Source organism: Zea mays, chromosome 5 (assembly GCF_902167145.1).
Source record: "Zea mays cultivar B73 chromosome 5, Zm-B73-REFERENCE-NAM-5.0, whole genome shotgun sequence".
In the NCBI taxonomy this organism is placed as follows: Eukaryota; Viridiplantae; Streptophyta; class Magnoliopsida; order Poales; family Poaceae; genus Zea; species Zea mays.
The window spans coordinates 192,625,813-192,645,244 of NC_050100.1; the positions used below are offsets into that span (position 1 = coordinate 192,625,813).

Sequence of the window (19,432 nt, forward strand, 5' to 3'; positions counted from 1 at the left end):
CCCCTCGACCGAGTCGAAGCTCGGCGATTGGCGCGGCGCGCCAAGTCGTTCGTCTTGCTGGGGGACGAGAAGGAGCTCTATCACCACAGCCCCTCAGGCATCCTCCAGCGATGCATATCCATCGCCGAAGGCCAGGAGCTCTTACAAGAAATACACTCGGGGGCTTGCGGTCATCACGCAGCGCCCCGAGCCCTTGTTGGAAACGCCTTCCGACAAGGTTTCTACTGGCCGACCGCGGTGGCCGACGCCACTAGAATTGTCCGCACCTGCCAAGGGTGTCAATTCTATGCAAGGCAGACCCACTTCCCCGCTCAGGCTCTGCAGACGATACCCATCACCTGGCCATTTGCTGTGTGGGGTTTGGACCTCGTCGGTCCCTTGCAGAAGGCACCCGGGGGCTACACGCACCTGCTGGTCGCCATCGACAAATTCTCCAAGTGGATCGAGGTCCGACCCCTAAACAGCATCAGGTCCGAACAAGCGGTGGCATTCTTCACCAACATCATCCATCGCTTTGGGGTCCCGAACTCCATCATCACCGACAATGACACCCAGTTCACCGGCAGAAAGTTCCTGGACTTCTGCGAGGATCATCATATCCGAGTGGACTAGGCCGCCGTGGCTCATCCCATGACGAATGGGCAAGTGGAGCGCGCCAACGGCATGATTCTGCAAGGACTCAAGCCACGGATCTACAACGACCTCAACAAGTTCGGCAGGCGATGGATGAAGGAGCTCCCCTCAGTGGTCTGGAGTCTCAGGACAACGCCGAGTCGAGCCACGGGCTTCACACCGTTCTTTCTAGTCTATGGGGCCGAGGCCATCTTGCCCACAGACTTAGAATACGGTTCCCCAAGGGCGAGGGCCTACGACAACCAAAGCAATCGAGCTGGCCGAGAAGACTCACTGGACCAGCTTGAAGAGGCTCGGAACATGGCCTTACTACACTCGGCGCGGTATCAGCAGTCCCTGCGACGCTACCACGCCCGAGGGGTTCGGTCCCGAGACCTCCAGGTGGGCGACTTGGTGCTTCGGCTGCGACAAGACGCCCAAGGGCGGCACAAGCTCACGCCTCCCTGGGAAGGGCCGTTCGTCATCACCAAGGTTCTGAAGCCCGGGACGTACAAGCTGGCCAACAGTCAAGGCGATGTCTACATCAACGCTTGGAACATCCGACAGCTACGTCGCTTCTACCCTTAAGATTCTTTCAAGTTGTTCGTACACCTCATTCACACACAAAGTCTAACCATCAAGGAAGGGTCAGCCTTACCTCGGCAAAGCCCGACCCTCCCTCGGGGGCTAGAAGGGGGGAACCCCCTCTGCATCAAAATTTTCCTCGAAAAAGGTCTTTTCTGCTAGAACGTCTTTCGTGCTTTTCGACTACTTCGAAAGTGGGATCCTAAAAACGACGGAGTACACGTAAGCAGCCAAGGCTGACCGAGCCGAGGGACTCCTACGCCTCCGGGATACGGATACCTCACTCATCACCTTCTGCGATAAGTAACTCACGCTCGGATAAGCGATTCCGCGGACCGAACAAGTCTTCACGCTCGAAAACTCTTCTGCCGAAATGATTTTTCGGGCCTTCTCGACTATATCGATAGCATAATCCTACAGATGAGTAAGAGAACACGTAAGCGGCAAGGCCGACCGAGCTGAGGGACTCCTACGCCTCCGGGATACGGATACCTCACTCATCACCTTTCGTGAAAAGTAACTCTCACTCGGACAAACAGTTCTGTTACCAACAAATGAGTCCAGATACTCGAAACAGAAGGAAAAGAAATGCAGCTTTACAACACGACGACAGTATGTTTGGGCCTCGGCGGCCGCAGAAAACATACGCGCACTACAAGATAAACCGATCCTGCAGGCTCGGACCTTGACGAAGGGGGAGCAGCAGCACCCTCGGCGTGAACTACACCTTCGGCGAAGTCCGACCGAGCCTCGGACGACAACGCGGTCGGAGGATCTCCACTCCGAAGGACGACATCAGCACCGCGCCTGGGCCATCGCCGCCAGGGTCTTCTCCAGGAATCCGGCCCAAGCAGACGGCTCGGCCGGCCGCCCCGAAGCCTCAGCCAGCTGTCCCCTGAGGACACCAGCCTGGCTCGTGGCCTTGGCAACTCGACTTCGGCATCGATCCCGCCAGTGGACGGCCCGACCAGGCTCCGGCCGACGAAGTCTTCTTTTCGAGCCAACTTTGCCTCTGTCCATGCTAACACCGCTGCCTCCGACTTCGGCTCATCGAAGAGCGGCCGAGGGTTCCCTTAACTAAATAAGAGAGGTCTCGGGCGGCAAGGCCGACCGAGCCGAGGGACTCCTACGCCTCCGGGATACGGATACCTCACTCGTCACCTTCGCACGAGGCAACTCACACTTGGTTAAGCGGTTCAGTTAGCCGACAGGCGAGTCCTAGTGCTCTAAATGAGGAAAAAACACGGCTCCGTGCCGAAAATACATACATGTTCAGGCCCCGACAGCCACAATGAACAGACACCGGCACTCAAGGTGCCATTACAAACGGAACTCTGGTTCCATCCCCGCGGGTATGAACAACCTCCACACCGGGGAGCCTGCGGGGCGACAAGCTTCCGGGCGACTCGCCAGCGACCTCTGCAGCAGCAGCCATGGTCTCAGGACGGACGCAGCCACCGGAAGGCTCTCGTTCGCGTCCCCACTCAAGGGACGCGAACCAGACATTAAAGCCAAAGAGCCGGAGGTCGGTCCGTAGGCGGCGCTGACGGCCTTGACGATGGAGAAGCTTTGTCCAGCTGCCACCACGTCAGCACCGACGGCGGCGTCCGCCTGTCCACCAACGCCGCACCAGCGAGCGCGGGCCGCTCCAAAGCGCACCGGCAGGTCCTCGCTCCCGTCCTCGCCATGAAAGCGAGGATAGAGGACGGAATGTTGCATCCTAGCTGGGCAGCAACAGTTCGCCTTCCCCGGCATGGCTGGAGGACGCCTCCTCCACAGAGCTGGAGGATGGTTTCCACCACCAGAAGCTGGAAGAAGAGGTGGCCAGCTGACCCGTGCGGGAGGTAGAGCCCCGGCTCACCTCGCTCTCCGCCCCAGCAAGGATGATGAAGATCCTTGAAGCTGAGGGCGGGACCAAGATCGTAGCCTGGCTCGCTTCTCCCCACCATCGAACTGGTGGTCACCGTCTTGGGTGACCACCTACGAGGGGATGCAGCCGAGCTGTCTGATGAAAATCCTTGAAGCCGAACGATGGCTGAAAGGTACCAACTTCCGCGAAGTTGTGTTCCTCCAACGACGACAAGGCGGAAGAACTGCGAGTGTTCCCCATCCGGGGGCTCGGAAGGTGGAAAGACGCGATGCATGAGGGGAGCGCAAAGACATTGTTGCCTTTCAAGGGGGTCACCCTCCTTTTAAAGGCAACTCTCCCCACTTGCGTCCTCAGCCATCGCGGGCTGAGTCTTCTCCAACACGCTCCAAGGTCCTCCCCCTACGGCACGAGGGCTGGGTCCCACGCGTCATGCAAGCTGGCCCAGGGCAGAAGAAGCCAAACCGCCACGCGCGGTGCGCGCAACTGCCCAGCGGTTACGAGCATTCCTCCACTTTCGCCCAGACCAGCGGGTGAAAGGGCGGACCGCCATGCAGGCGACATGCAACCGCACCAAGGGGGCGCACCCTTTCGACTTCTACGCGTCCAGCATGGAGGCCCAGGCCCACATGTCATGTAACCGGCGCGCTGGTTACTGCGTACAAGAAACTGCACCGCCACTCGCGCCACTACCGTGCCTCCTCGACTGTGGAACCAGTACCGCGACTCGAGGCAACCCTGCACATGACCCAACAGTGCCAACCAGGCACATCGGTCACGGGTCGGTCAGCTGCGGGAGAAGGTGCGACGGCCGATACGGCCAGAAATGGACCGGCAGTAATGGCAGTGGCAGGCGGGCGGAAGCAGCGGTCAAGTCGTCAGCCAAGCTCACGTCCCCTCCTGGGACAACGAGAGAACCCTCTCCCACGGCGTGAAGACGACGCGCTCGTGTTCCGTTCCTCGAACGGCTCGCGCACGCACAACGGCCGCCCCGCAAGCCACTCGTCCCGTCGCATTAACTCCGCGGCAGGGCAGGCGCCACCTTTGGCAGGCGAAGCAGGCGACGCTTCACCTCCGCCATAATGACCGCGTCAAAAAAGGTGCGCCACGTCATTCGATTTCGTATCCTTTTCCTCTTCCTCTTTCTCTCTCTTACAACAGGGACCGGGAAAGGGGATACCCCGAAAGGGATCCTTCTCCGCGAAGGAAACGGGCCCCGAGCCCCCCTACTGATCAGAGGTTCGAAGGCTGGCCCCTCGGAAGGGTTCAACGGCCGCCTTAGAGCACTCGGGCTCCACGCCCACTACTGGTCATAGGTTCGAAGGCCGGCCCCCCGGAAGGGTTCAACGGCCGCCTCAGGCCACTCGGGCTCCGCGCCCACTACTGATCAGGGGTTCGTAGGCTGGCCCTCAAAGGGTTCGACAGCCGCCTCAGACGCAGAGCGAGGGATGACCCTGGGCACGTTCGATACATAACCAAGGCTCGGGCTACGCTCCCGAGGTACCCTACGACATTTCCGAGACCGACGGGAACGATTTTGTAACGGAATCCCAACAGAGAGCGGCATCGAGCCCTCGGACCCCGTCAAAAGGGGACCAGGTCCGACAAATCACCCGTAGGTACTTTTGGAGCGCGCCTCCGGGCCACTAGCCGACCCCTAACAAATGGGGCACGGGCGTCCACTCGGATTACCCGTTAGCAGCTCACTGGAGACACCATGTTCGGCGCCCTCCGAGGGCAACATGGCGCTTTCCCCCCCTCCTCCTTGCGGAAAGGCGACGCAGGGGCGTATGTAAAAAGTCGAGTCTGCCCTTGAACGTCCTCTCGCTCTGTGCGGAGGCTCGGGGGCTGCTCTCGCAAACCCGGCTCCGGCCAAACCGTTGACAGCGTCAACATACCAGCCCGAGAACTTGGGACTCGACTATGCACCCGGGCTACGGCCAGTTCGCATGAGGGAACAACCAGACCGGCCGAAGCATCGCGAAACGCATTAAGACCTCAAAGGAGTCAAACTACTCCTCCGAGGCCTCGGGGGCTACACCCGGCGAGTGCGCTCGCGCGCACCCACCGGAACGAAACGCAAACGAGAAAGGCCGGTCCCCTTGTAAAAAAGTGCGACAAAAGCCTCCAAGCGAGTATTAACACTCCCTTCGAGGCTCGGGGGCTACTGTCGAGGACCATAATTAGGGGTACCCCCAAGACTCCTAATCTCAGCTGGTAACCCCCATCAGCACAAAGTTGCAAAGGCCTGATGGGTGCGATTAAGTCAAGGCTCAGTCCACTCAAGGGACACGATCTCGCCTAGCCCGAGCCCAGCCTCGGGCAAGGGCAGCCGACCCCGGAGGATTCACGTCTCGCCCGAGGGCCCCCTCAAGCGACGGACACACCTTCGGCTCGCTCGAGGCCCAGTCTTCGCCGAGAAGCAACCTTGACCAGATCGCCACGCCAACCGACCGTATCGCAGGAGCATTTAATGCAAAGGTGGCCTGACACCTTATCCTGACGCATGCCCTTCAGTCGACTGAGCCGAAGTGACCGCAGTCACTTCACCGCTCCACTGACCAGTCTGACAAGAAGACAGCGCCGCCCGCGTCGCTTCGACTGTTGTGCCACTCGACAGAGTGAGACTGACAGCGGCCAAGTCCGGCCTCGGGCGCCATAGGAAGCTCCGCCTCGCCCGACCCCAGGGCTCGGACTTGGGCTCGGCCCTGGAAGACGATGAACTCCACCTCGCCTGACCCTAGGGCTCGGACTCGGGCTCGGCCCCGGAAGACGACGAACTCCGCCTCGCCCGACCCCAGGGCTCGGACTCAAGCTCGGCCCCGGAAGACGACGAACTCCGCCTCGCCCGACCCAGGGCTCGGACTCGGCCTCGGCCCCGGAAGACGACGAACTCCGCCTCGCCCGACCCGGGGCTCGGACTCAACCTCGACCACGGAAGACAGACTCGACCTCGACCTCGGAGGAGCCTCCGCCTCGCCCGACCTAGGGCTCGGACTGACCACGTCACAGGGGGAGCCATCATTATCCCGCCCCTAGCTAGTTCAGGCTACGGGGAACAAGACCAGCGTCCCATCTGGCTCGCCCCGGTAAACAAGTAATGATGGCGCCCCGCGTGCTCCATGACGACGACGGCTCTCAGCCCCTTACAGAAGCAAGGAGACGTCAGCAAGGACTCGACAGCCCCGACAGCTGTCCTTCCGCCAGGCTCCAGCGCTCCTCCGACGGCCACGACATCTCATGAACAGGGTGCCAAAACCTCTTCGGCTGCCACGACGGCATGTACTTAGGGCGCTAGCTCCTCTCTGCTAGACACGTTAGCACACTGCTACACCTCCCATTGTACACCTGGGCCCTCTCCTTACGCCTATAAAAGGAAGGGCCAGGGCACTCGTACGGAAGGTTGGCCGCGCGGGGGAACGGGACGGCGCGCATAAGCCCCTCGCTCTCTCCCACGCGGACGCTTGTAACCCCCTACTGCAAGCGCACCCGACCTGGGCGCGGGACAAACACGAAGGCCGCGGGTTTCCCCTTTTACGCCTGTCTCCCTCTGGTTTTTCCCCCTTCGCGCTCCGTCTCGCGCCGACCCATCTGGGCTGGGGCACGCGACGACAATTCACTCGTCGATCCAGGGACCCCCCGGGGTCGAAACGTCGACAATGAGGATCAAGGACAGTGAAGGACCTTAGCATAAGCCGGACGACGTCGTGGTCCGTCCATCTCGTGCTTCTATAGCTCCTTATTTTGTTGACCAGGGTCTTGAGCCTGTTGTATGTTTGGGTTGGCTCCTCCCCCTGATCATTGCGAACCTTCCTAGTTCATCTTCCACCAACTCCATCTTGGTGATCATGGTGGCGTCGTTCCCCTCATGAGAGATCTTGAGGGTGTCCCAAATTTGCTAGGCATTATCCAAGCCGCCCACCTTATGATACTCTTCCCTGCACAAGGATGCTAAAAGAACAGTGGTAGCTTGTGCATTTTTGTGAATTTGTTCATTGATAAACATGGGATTATCCGTACTATAAAATTGCATTCCATTTTCTACTATCTCCCATATACTTGGATGAAGAGAGAACAAGTGGCTACGCATTTTGTGACTCCAAAATCCATAGTCCTCTCCATCAAAGTGTGGAGGTTTACCAAGAGGAATGGAAAGCAAATGAGCATTAGAATTTTGTGGAATACGAGAATAATCAAAAGAAAAGTTTGAGTTGACCGTTTTCTTTTTCTCGTCGTCGTCGTCTCTTTGGGAAGAAGAGGACTCATCGCTGTCGTAGTAGACTATCTTCTTGATGCACCTCTTCTTCTTCCCATCCTTCTTCTTATGACTTGAGCCCGAGTCAGTGGGCTTATCGTCTTTTGGCTCATTGATGAAGGACTCCTTCTCCTTGTCGTTGATCACCATCCCCTTTCCCTTAGGATCCATCCCTTCGGGCAATTAGTCCCTTTTGTGAAGAGAACGACTTTGATACCAATTGAGAGCACCTTGAGGGGGGGGTGAATAGGTGATCCTGTAAAAACTTAAAACTTAAAGCCACACAACTTGATTAAGGGTTAGCACAATGAAATCAAGTGGCTAAGGACCGAACTCTTGTGAAACACAATAGTCACAATGAGAACAAGCACAAGAGACACGATGGTTTATCCTGTGGTTCGGCCAAGTACAACACTTGCCTAATCCACGTTGTGGCGTCCCAATGGACGAGGGTTGCACTCAACCCCTTTCAAGTGATCCAAAGATCCACCTGAATACCACGATGTTTTTCTTTCTTATATCCCGTTTGCAAGGAATCTCCACAACTTGGAGCCTCTCGCCCTTACAAATGATGATCACAAAGAAACACGTATGTAAGGGAGGGAAAAGCAACACACACAAATCCCAGCAATACACACACACACAAGCCAAGACTTGAGCTCAAATGAAACACAACAATTTCACCACTAGAACGGAGCTCAAATCACTAAGAATGTCAATCGAGTGTGCGAAGATGAAGTGGGGGAGTCTTAGAATGTTCAGAGTATGCTTGGTGTTCTCCTCCATGCGCCTAGGGGTCCCTTTTATAGCCCCAAGGCAGCTAGGAGCCGTTGAGAGCAATCCAGAAAGACAATTCTTGCCTTATGTCGGGTGGCACACCGGACAGTCCGGTGTGCCACCGGACAGGCACTGTACAGCGTCCGATGCAGATTGCTTTCCTAAATTGGCGCAGCCGACCGTTGAAGATTTGGAGCCGTTGGCGCACCGGACAGTCCGGTGCCCCCATCAGACCGTTGGCGCTGCCACGCGTTACACGCGGATTGCGTGGCCGACCGTTGGCTCACCGGACAGTCCGGTGCACCACCGGACAGTCCGGTGCACCACCGGACAGTCCGGTGAATTTTAGCCGTACGCCGCCGACGAATTCCCGAGAGCAGTCAGTTGACCAGACGCCAGCCTGGCGCACCGGACAGTCCGGTGTACCCAGACTGCGCAGAGTCCTGGCTGCCCCAGCCAAGTCTTTTTCCTTTTGTCTTTTCTCTGATTCTAGCACTTAGACAAATATGTTAGTACATAAAAACCAATGTACTAAGTCTAGAATCATACCTTGTACCTTGATTTTCACTTCTTGAGTCTTTGGCACAATTTAACACTTAAACCATTTGCGTTGGACACTTAATCACCAAAATACTTAGAAATGGCCCAAGGGCACATTTCCCTTTCAAAACTGCTGAGATACCTGGATGGTTTAGTCCAGGGGATTTTGTTTTAATATTGAAAAACTTCCTGCTCCTTTGGGAGAGGATGCATGAAATATTGTTGTTTCTGCAAAATATCCTGAGCTCCACATATTCCATGCATTATATCTGATTTCCCCATTCCGCAGGTGAAGGTGGGCTGGTGAGTACGTTTGTACTCACCCTTGCTTATTTGTTATTTTTCAGAAAAAGGAGATCGGGTAAGAGTTACGATTGTTCCCAACCTTGCCTGTGGTTGTTGGACCGCTGATTTGCTTCGCTGCGTATATCGGGCTGCTTCAGCCCCACTCTGATGATATGTCCCGAGTTGTGGACCAACTCTTAAAGTTGATCGCCACCTTTATAGGTTTGTCTCGTTTAAGCAGATCTGGAACTATCTGATGTATAAATGTGTTTACTAGCCTCTTGAGACTAGTAATTGTATCACATTTGAGTCCCAGAGGATTGGGGACGCTTCATTTTGGCTTTCACGCGCACAACGACGACTCCAAAGAAACCGCACAACGACGACGAAGTCTCTACTACTTCTTCTTCCCTCCCCGGCCCTCCTTCTCATCGTCTCTCTTGCCCAACTGCCCGCCCCCAACCGTGTCGCCGCCCATGTGTCCCCGGGCCGACCAGAACCCTACCCGCTCCGCCCTGCCCCTTCACCTCCTACCTCTTCTGGCGCTGTCATCCCGACCCCCAACGTTCGAGCCGACCGGAACCCTATCCGTCCCTAGCGCCTATGTTGTTGTTGTGGTGCCCGCGACGGAGGGGATGGCACGCAGATCCTCTAGCTGGCGTCGAAAGGGATGAGCTCGAAGGCGTGAGGCGCGGGATGTCCGACTCGGAGACCAGGCGGTTGTGGTCGCAACGGACGATGGCGTCGAGCTCCTGCTACGCCTTCTTAAGCACGTCCGCATGCTGGATCAGCTCGGCCAACGCCCACTCCACTGTGTTGGATGTCGTGTCCGTCCTATGTACGCCCCCACCACTCCCCCTCCCTCCCCCTAGATGTACCGTTCACCTAGATCCGACCTCATCCCTGGTTTTCTCCGGGGGCACTTTGAAAATTATGTAATACTTCCTTTTGCTTACTCCCAAGTTGAGAATAAGAGAACCATACCAAAAGGATCAGTGTAGTCTACCTCTAAGGATTTCAAGACTAAAAATATATTTGCTGGTGGGCTTCCCTCGACACTAACAGAAGGTAACATCAGTATGTCACATGATGGATCAGCTTTGTTTTACATTGATTTTTCCTTGATGAATGTTCTATCTGTTAACCTTGATCAGAAGATTTCAATAGATTCTTTGCAAGATATGGGACTGTGCTAGACCACTAGATTATGTTTGATCATGAGACCAAACATTATTGAGACTTTGGATCTATAGTTTTTCAATCTGAGCAAGTTGTAGATGATTTGTTACAAATGGAAATATGATTGACCTTATTGATTCGAAGATAGTCTAAAGTTCCTTATAGAAATGGCACAAATGGTCATCCCCTCCATTTTTACCTACGGTAAAATATGTAAAGTAATGTCAACAAAAGGAAAATGCATTCTTCAATTGCAAGTCACCAGTTGTGCTATTCCATGGGAAATCATGCTTATTTGATAGAAGGGACTTTGACCAGGCTTAGGTCATTTGCTTTGTTTGTAGGTGGAGATCAAGAAAGCGACACCAAATAAATCCTCCAATGCACCACCACCACCAGTGTATGGTAGAAATGCTAGGTCATCATATGGTAGTGCCTCTAGGGACCACCCTTCAGCTGATAACTATGGTGCATTGGTATAATAGCTGGGCACGAACATATGAGTTACATCGCTTCGTTAAAGAAAGATGCAAAGCACTTTATAGGTAAGATGGATTATCAAATAATATTATTTGACATTTAGTTTTTTTTGTTTCAGAATTTTTAGATGGTAGATTGCTAAACTTGGCTATTCCTATTAACCATTGTTTCCTCTGTAACAGAGTTCTCGAAGAAGGTTCCTTCGAGTAAGCCATATTGCATTATACTCGGTGATGTGAGAGACAAGCTTTACAATACACATGAGCGGGCATGCCAATTGTTATCCAGTGGATATGCTGACATTCTTTAAGAATCTACTATCACAAACATTGCGAAGGTCAACTATTGATCAAAGAACCTTTGAATTGCACCAGTTGAATAGTGTTTTTTCCTTAAGTTATATGCCTCACATTGAATTGTCTCATTCATTGATGCCATTCGATTATATGCATGTTATATTCCTATTGTACAATTCATTCAAAGTGTCTTCTCATTTTTCTACACTTCTAAATCTACTTGCTTATGAATTATGCATAAGTTATTTTCCTCTCACCGCACTCACAAATCCAAACCAATTTTCTATTGGTCCATGACTGATTAAATTAATAGTAATTAATGGAAGGGACTTTGACCAGGCTTAGGTCATTTGTTTTGTTTGTCGGTGGAGATCAAGAAAGCGGAACCAAATAAATCCTCCAATCCACCAGACCACCACCGCCACCACCACCACCAATGTATGGTAGAAATGCTAGGTCAACATATGATAGTGGCTCTAAGGACCACCCTTCAGTTGACAACTATGGTGCATTGGTATAATAGCTGGATATGAACATATGAGCTACATCGCTCATCAAAGAAAGATGCAAAGCAATATATAGGTAAGATGGATTAGCAAATAATATTGTTTGACATTTAGGTTTTTATATTTTATATGATACACTATTAGGTGAGTGCCTGTGCATTGCAGGCCTGGGTTTCTCTTTGATATCATTATGGATGGCTCGCGAATGTTGTCATCCATCTCATAATCGTATAACACATATGTATATATAAGTTATCGAGATATTATATGTTCCAGATACAATGCACGGGCACTGACCTATCTTATATAATACACTAGGTGAGTGTTCGTGCGTCACAGGTCCAAGTTTCTCTTCGATGTCATCCCCGACAGCTCGCATATATGTCATCTCTATCTCATAACTATATAACACATATGTGCATATATCAGTTATCGAGATATTATATGTCCCCGTTGCAACGCACGGGCACTGACCTAGTTGTAATTAAGTCTGGAATGTAATCAAGCTTTAAACTAGGGGCACATGCGTCTTTTCCCTTGTATCTTATTCTGTCTGAGAAAAACTAAATCGCCACTTTTATGTGGACGGAGGGAGTAGACAACATGTAAGTCATTCTTGGTACATTTAAATCAATTCAAAGCCTAGGTAACATAAATATTAAGTTATTTTAGAATTCCAAGTAACATTAAGTCATTATGGAGTCGAGACATTAAGTCATTCTAGTAAATATCTAGGCAACATTAAGTTATTTTTAGTTTTTAGACATTTTTTCATATTTTCTCAAATAATTTTTTATGTCAGCCATTAGTGTTTTTGAGGGAAACATGGAGTTATTTTTCAGAGAAACATTAAGTTATTTTTTTTATTTTCAGTAATTCTCCATGTGTTTAACAGATATTACAGTTTTTCAGTTATTCTAGAGTCTAGACAATATTAAAATATTTTTTGTTTTTTAGTCATTTTTTATATTGATTGAGTCTAAACAACATCAAATTATTATTTGTTTTCAATCATTTTCCATATTGGTTCGGTCGGGGCTGAGTGGGCGGATCGGTCGGTCGGCCGGCTCGGGCGGGCTGCGCCCGCGTCGGATGCCGAATCGCATCGTCGCGACTCACGAGTCACGACTGCAGTGGGCGATGCGCGTTGGCACGATCGGACGCCCGAGAAAAAAAACAGAGAGGAGACGCGGCCTATCAGATCGTTTCTTTTCGTTCAGGATTCCCCCTTCCGTCGGCTGCATTCCTACGCGCGTGTTCTGTCTGTTTCTCTCGGCCCCCTCTCGCTCTCCGACGACTGGTGGGCCGCTGCCGGCGCCGCCGCCTTAACCCAGGTGTTGAGGCTTTCGTTGGTCTCCTCGCCGTCGACGAGCACCCACCAGGTACTCTCGCCCCTTCCCTTCCCTTCATGCTGTGCGAAGCCGAGCACCGAAACCCTAACCTAAAAGGTATACATGTGCACACCCACACCTTTGCTGGATCCGCCCCTGTTCATGGTGATCATTGTTAGCTGACTTCCTTATTGCAGAGATTAGAAAAACAGGCTGCTTGATTAGTGTCTTGTTTGAATGCATAGGGATAATTGATATATATCTGATTTTTAACCCTAACTCATCTGAACAGGGGGCTAATAGGTGGGTTAATTTTTGAACCAAGCCTCCAACTAGTTGTTAGCCAACCCCCTCGGGCTAATTTTTAGTCTCAGCTAATAACTAGCCCTAGATGATCCAGACAGACCCTAATTGTCGAAGTTTGCGCTCAAGGATTTAAATGCCACATAGAAGAATACACGTTTTGCAATGCAGATCGGGGAATTAAGAATTATGCATTGGTCATTATTTATCAGAAACTCAAATAACATGCTTAATTAATGCATTTTAAACCTATTAGAAAACCTTCAATTGTTTACAAATCACCTTAAGCTTTTACACGATGCTGCAAGTTGTAACCATAATCACAGGGAACAGAGTTGAAGCAGCATCCTTTCTGATTGTGGAATGTGGGGACATTCTCTTTCACGCCTTGTAAAAACCTTTTGCAAGCAGCTTACCACATTCCTTGACCAGGTTGATCTGGGACTGGGAACTTCGTGACTACGGTTGTGGCATAAGCATAATAGTGACTTAAACAACAGGAACGAATGCAGGAACAGATATCCCAAATGACATAGATATGCGAGGAGCGTTGTCTTCATGACCAGTGCTGACAGCGTGACTTAAATTGCTAGGCTTATATAATTAGAGAATTGTGATTTTTGACTGATTTCTGCGTAGAAATTTCGTTTTGGGTATCTTGCAGTAGCCATATAGTTCTTTGCCTGCACCTCTGCATTTTTTTAATTTATTGGCTCTAAAAAATATAAATATCATATATCAGCTTGCATAATGTTCTACAATATATCTGTGCTAGAAACTATACACCACAATTTTGTGCTATATCCTGACACGTCCATTGCCTTAGAATAACTGTTTTGTTTTTTCACAATTTGACAATGGTGGTGCTTAATCTCCATATTTAGATATTACTCAGCTTGCTGTTTTCCCCCTTTATTTGCTTGCTTCACCAAATTCCTTTCCAAGTAACAAAATTTCAAACCCCTAAACAAATATTTACAAACCTATCACCCTGTTAGCTCCCTATTGATATGACCAAAAAATATCACACCAACGGGAATGCGGGATGCTATATTTGATATCCTCAAGGGTTCTTAATGGACATTTGCGTTTGCGTGTTTCATTCCCTTGATAGTATTACATGTTTATGATTTATTTCTTCCATAGGACTCAGGTTAAATGCAATCTAATTTATGTCCATTTCATTCACTAACGTACACTTGCTGAGGAACTACATTATGAACTTATGTCTCTTTACCTCTTCCTCCTTGGATGCTTGGACTTAAGTGTCAATTGCTAATGTTAGGCTTCCTTGAAACTATTGGAAACTACATACCACTAATTGACAGACTAGTATGTTTTGAGCCTCTGAGGATTGGTTAAATGATTTTACTACTAAAGGCCCCGACTGGTTCCTAGGAATTGAGAAGAATTGGAAACTAATTCCACAGTCTGGTTGTTTGGGTGCCATGAAGGATGAATGATTCCACTCTGTATACTAATCCAACAGAATGTGATTCTTCTCTTCACCTGTTAAATGTCTAGATCTGTAATTGAGTTTTGACTCATTCAGTTATGTGCTCCTCCCCATCTCTCCCTTGGAGAGAAGCAGTAAATGAATCCGCGATGAAAATGATTAGACCATCTAGATCCTTGCTGATTATTAGTGTGAAGCCTTCAATTGCTTACGCCTAAACTCTCTTGCCTGGGCATGCAGCGTGAGTACAGTTTCCACAAACACAAGGATCTACTCCATGAGCACAATGGCACAACTGGTGCCATGGTTGCTACCCTGCTTCCTGCTGCTTCTACTCTTCTGCTTGTTTAGATATTATCATTTAGGGGAAACTTCCAAATGGCACCCTGAACACAAAAACGAAATTTAGTTTGGCTGGATTCAGATTCAATTTAGAAACAGATTTTGAAGCATTTCTTAGAAATTGGTTACAATGGTGCTGTACGACCTGGGCTGTTTCTATTTTTGGGGCCAGAGGTGTGTAAAAGCGTTCATTTTCTTCAATCAGTGCCATTTCGTTACAAAAATGTTTGTTTTCCCCCACCATGTTAACCAAAAGTCATCTAACCGAGGTTTCTCTTATTATTATTTAAGATCATATGGTCCATTAGACATGGCATGACATTATTGACATACATATATTATGCATTCGGAACCAATTTTAGTAAAATCAACTTTCAGATTCGTGTAGTCATATGCTTTAATTGTGAATACTATGTGTTATTGTTTGTCTTTGGTTCTTCCAAGTTCCAATACAGCTTCAATTCATCTGTGCAGAACTTTTCATGTAACAATCAGTGATGCATTTTGGTTGTGTTGCCAGTAAACATGATGTTTGGTGTTAATACTGGTTTATGCGCTTCAAAGTCCTATTAAGTTGCTGTTCAATTGATCGACACTCTTAAGTGTAGGATGAATTCTAAACGTAGGAGGAGTCATAGCCCAGTTGAATACAAGGAAGGCCGTGACAAAGATTATGGGACTTCTGGAAAGAAGGATAAGTCAAGAGATCTAGATGACACATGTGATGCTAGAAGAGGTCATGAAACCGATAGGCACTCTGATAAGCATTCCTTTGGAACATCACGTGAATCCAAGAAGCATGATGACTATCGGAGGTACCATGATAAGTATGGTGATGATTATGGTAGGAGCCATCCAAGAGCCTCTCGGTCAGACCGGGAATCAAGGGCTGATACTTATTATGATCGCTCAAAGCATGATAACACATCTGGTAGATCACGTGGTGATCAGCGAGATGTTGGCAGTAGGTACGGAGAAAAATCTGTTAATCGAGATCAGAGGAGTATAAATGAAGGAAAGCAGGAGTCCCCTCGTGGCTATCAAAAGAATGATGGCGGAGAATACAATAAACATATGGATGCAAGAAAGCAAGAGTACAAAGGTTATGGAGATGATAGAGATCATTACAGGGTTGTTCGTAAGAACAAGGAAACCATCAAAGAGGAGGAGGACTCGAAGAGGAGAAATGGAAAGGAAATTGAGAAAGAAGCTTTGGTGGAAACTAGGGATAAGAAAAGAAGTTTATTCAGCTCTACTGGGCCAAATGTGGATAATCCAGGCGGTTAGTTGATTATTTTATTCATGTACTCTTTTTTGTGCATACTTTTCTATATTCAGTCTCAGGCAGCGTTAATTTATGGAATTCCACAGATGTCAAACTATCCTCAGCCACAAATGAAGCCTTGGATAACGCTGCAGAAACCGTAGACGGTGTGAATGCAGCTAAAGTTGCAGCTATGAAAGCTGCTGAATTAGGTATGCATTTTCTCATACCGTAATATTCATTGTGATCAGCTCAGCGATGAGGATATGCAGTGGGCGTCGTTGGTTTGTGTGTTACATCTGTGTGTAATTTGGTTGCCGTGATTTAGTTGTCAGGGCTATTGTGTTCTGGTTTTGTGGGGTTTTCTGTGTTTAATCTGTGTCTCTGTAAGGTTTTCAGGCCTAGTCCCCCTTATAAAATAGGCCAACTGTTATTCTTAATTGAAAGACAGAGCTCCTGCCATTACGTTAAAAAAATACCATCATGTCCCAACAATTTCTTTGTCCATTCCTGTCATATTTCCAAGACATATATTTTCCTTAGCTAATTTGTTTTTTCTCTGGTGCTTGTATTTACATTGGCGTAATCACCTATCAGCAATGTTGCATGGTTTAAAGGTAAAGGGAAATTGTATTTGATGGTTTTGATGTTCTGAGCATTGCACCGAGCCACTGATAATTGATAACACAATAAACATTGGCATCCAGTGAGATGGCCATAGCAGTAAACATATTTCCTGACAATTTGAGCTGTGGATTTCATCATTGCCCATCCCTTCGTGTTTTATGGCAGTGAATAGGAACATTGCAGCATTTGGTGCTGGAACTGGGCGCCTATCAACTGATCAGAAGAAAAAGCTTCTTTGGGGTAACAAAACGAGTAATCCCTCTGAGGAGGTAGGTGTGTCAGTGAATATATGACTTTTTTTTTTGTTTTCGTTTCATTCAGTTTGTTAACCCTGATGTTACAGACAAGTAAACGTTGGGACTTATTTTCTGACCGTGAGCGCCAAGAGAAATTTAACAAACTCATGGTAATTCCCTCTCTTCCAAGTTCAGTTTCGAATATTTTAGTCCATACAGATATATTCATATATTCCATTTCAGTAAGACATATACCTCACCACTCTGCAATGCACTGACACAGTTTTAGAGTCTGAGGATGCCTTGGTGGCTATGGTATGTCGCAGGGTGTGAAGAGCAGTGCCCCAGTTCAGGAAAACACGGTCGAGAACAAGGTCGGGAGCTCGGCGGAAGAAGCCAAGAAACTGGAGGAGCTCGACACCAACCTGGAGAAACATTACATAGCAGGCCTCCGCAGGAGAGATGGCAGGACAGTCGGCCTTGGCCTGTAGAAACTCTGCTTGCAGTTGCAGATGCTGCGGCATTGAAAAATGCAGAGAGCTTGCTCTGTACAATCTACAGTGCCTTGTTTATTCTTGCACTTACAAAATTTCCTGTACGGCTTACGTTGACTGTTTCCGGGTTATCTTGAAGCTCTAGAACATGTGTCCCTGATTGACACTCCTGTACTGCGTTTGCATAACCCCGTCATTCTTGAGTAGTAATTCACCGGTTATTGTTTTCTCTTTGCATCCAAAGATGTTTTGCTTGAGGCCTAACTATGCCTATCTAGAAAATTGGTTACGACTAACGCAACGCCCGGATCATTTTTTTTTCGTCATTGATGTTTCATCTACTTACGAAACTTACAAACTTCCTAGTTACGTTGAAGAAAACTACATCCATGATATCTAAAATGTTACAATAACTTATGATTGCCCGTGAGCATCTCCAATGGTGACTTAAATCAGTGCATTATCTTAAAATATATGACTTAACATATAAAACATAACTCTAACAATACAATATTTTATATTTTTTATCAAAAAAATTATAAAGCATATTATGAAGTGACCCAAATATACTACACCATAAACTACCCTATCTTTGTTTTCAATATCACTCTCAACATTTTCTTTTCTAATAATATAATTTACTTCCTAAGATAAATGATTTAGGGCTTAATCGTTGGAGCACAATTTATTTTTAATGAACTAAGCACTTTAAATACTGTAATATTATAATTTTCGGGGCACTATTTTGAGTCACTTTGTTGGAGATGCTATTACATAGTCCGAGAGTTCCTCGCTACATTGGTTCTAATTCTATAGTTCTACGTATAGCGTCACATCTTATCTTTTCGAGAGTTTGGCTCCGTTGCTCCACACACGTCGGCACGTGCACAAACGTCCCCCTCGTGCCTACGCACCCTCCACCAGTCCACCGTCTCTTTTCACGCTGGCACTGTCACTAGGGAGGAACCATCCCCCTCTTCCCATCCCCTTCCCCTCCTTCGACGCCCAAGCAAGCGGTCGGAAGGATGTCGCCACCCTTCCCTCCTTTCCTACCTCCCTACCTTCCATTGCCAACGAGCAGTGCCTCATCCTACACACCATCAGGAAGAAGGGGTGGAAAAGAATGGAAAAAGTGGGAAGGAGAATTTCGAAAGATGTAGTTCCCTAGAGTTCTAGTTTTCTGGGGTTTTCACTGTAGTTTTCGATTATGAATCAATATGAAATGTTGTGTTGAGTTATGCTTCATAAAAACATGTGGTAGTGCTCTGGATCAAGCCTAGTGCCTTTAGCTTATTTAGTGAAGGCAAGTAACTGTAGTAGTGGTTTCTATCTTGCTTAACCTATTGTTGTTTATGTTTATACATAATATCTTTACTTAGGATTCAATTACAAGTATTCTATGAAGTATCTAAGTTTAAAGTTAACCTACTCATATCCTATTGAAGATAATATTTGTTATGCATATATGAAATTTTATCTTTATATCATGAATTTGTGGGGAATTCCATTTTGTTAAAATGACGATGATATATCATTGAAGAATGTGGTTTATTGTATTAATCATATACATCACATTCCTCATTATTATTGCATTGAAGTTATGTTATGACCTATGGTATTGACCACACTGATAATGTATCTGCGTGATGTTGAGTTATGTCAAGTCCTATAGCTTGATCGTATCAGTACTGCATCTATGAGATGATGAAGTTATTGTAATAAAGTTGTATCAAGATCGATGAATTGACCATACTGGCATAACATCTGTGTGATGCGTCTGCATACCTTATTGAGTATGTAGTTAGAAGGAAGAACACATTGCATTCATATGGATTCATGTGGGGCGTTTGAAGCGAATATTTATTTATGGCTGTGAAGTTCCAACTTTCATCATACCATGTTGTTCATATGCTTATAACTAAACTGTAGTTTAATTCAATGGAAGATATGTGTCATATTTAATCATTTTTGTAGCTGAAGTATGAAATTTGCATGGT

General features: G+C 48.2%; 1 protein-coding gene across 6 annotated transcripts; it reads left to right on the forward strand.

Moving 5' to 3' along the window:
- Positions 1-12,416: 12,416 nt before the first annotated feature.
- LOC100274181 (uncharacterized) lies at positions 12,417-17,672 on the forward strand. 6 transcript variants are annotated; one of them, XM_008683316.4, is made up of 6 exons: positions 12,417-12,764; positions 15,423-16,096; positions 16,186-16,290; positions 16,871-16,974; positions 17,049-17,111; positions 17,225-17,672. In XM_008683316.4, the coding sequence occupies exons 2-6, from the start codon at positions 15,424-15,426 to the stop codon at positions 17,228-17,230; spliced, it is 951 nt and encodes a 316-aa protein (XP_008681538.1). In that variant the 5' UTR covers positions 12,417-12,764; position 15,423; the 3' UTR covers positions 17,231-17,672. The 6 variants fall into 6 exon arrangements, with proteins under 6 accessions (XP_008681538.1, XP_008681536.1, XP_035823727.1 ...); XM_008683314.3 differs by having other exon boundaries at positions 17,231-17,672; XM_035967834.1 differs by having other exon boundaries at positions 12,550-12,764; positions 15,289-16,096.
- The last annotated feature ends 1,760 nt before the right edge of the window (positions 17,673-19,432 follow it).

Coding starts and splice junctions, on each gene's coding strand:
- LOC100274181 (XM_008683314.3), top strand. CDS start 15,424: ATGAATTCTAAACGTAGGAGGAGTCATAGCCCAGTTGAATACAAGGAA. Junction 16,097..16,185: donor AAATGTGGATAATCCAGGCG/GTTAGTTGATTA, acceptor GGAATTCCACAG/ATGTCAAACTATCCTCAGCC. Junction 16,975..17,048: donor CGAGTAATCCCTCTGAGGAG/GTAGGTGTGTCA, acceptor CTGATGTTACAG/ACAAGTAAACGTTGGGACTT.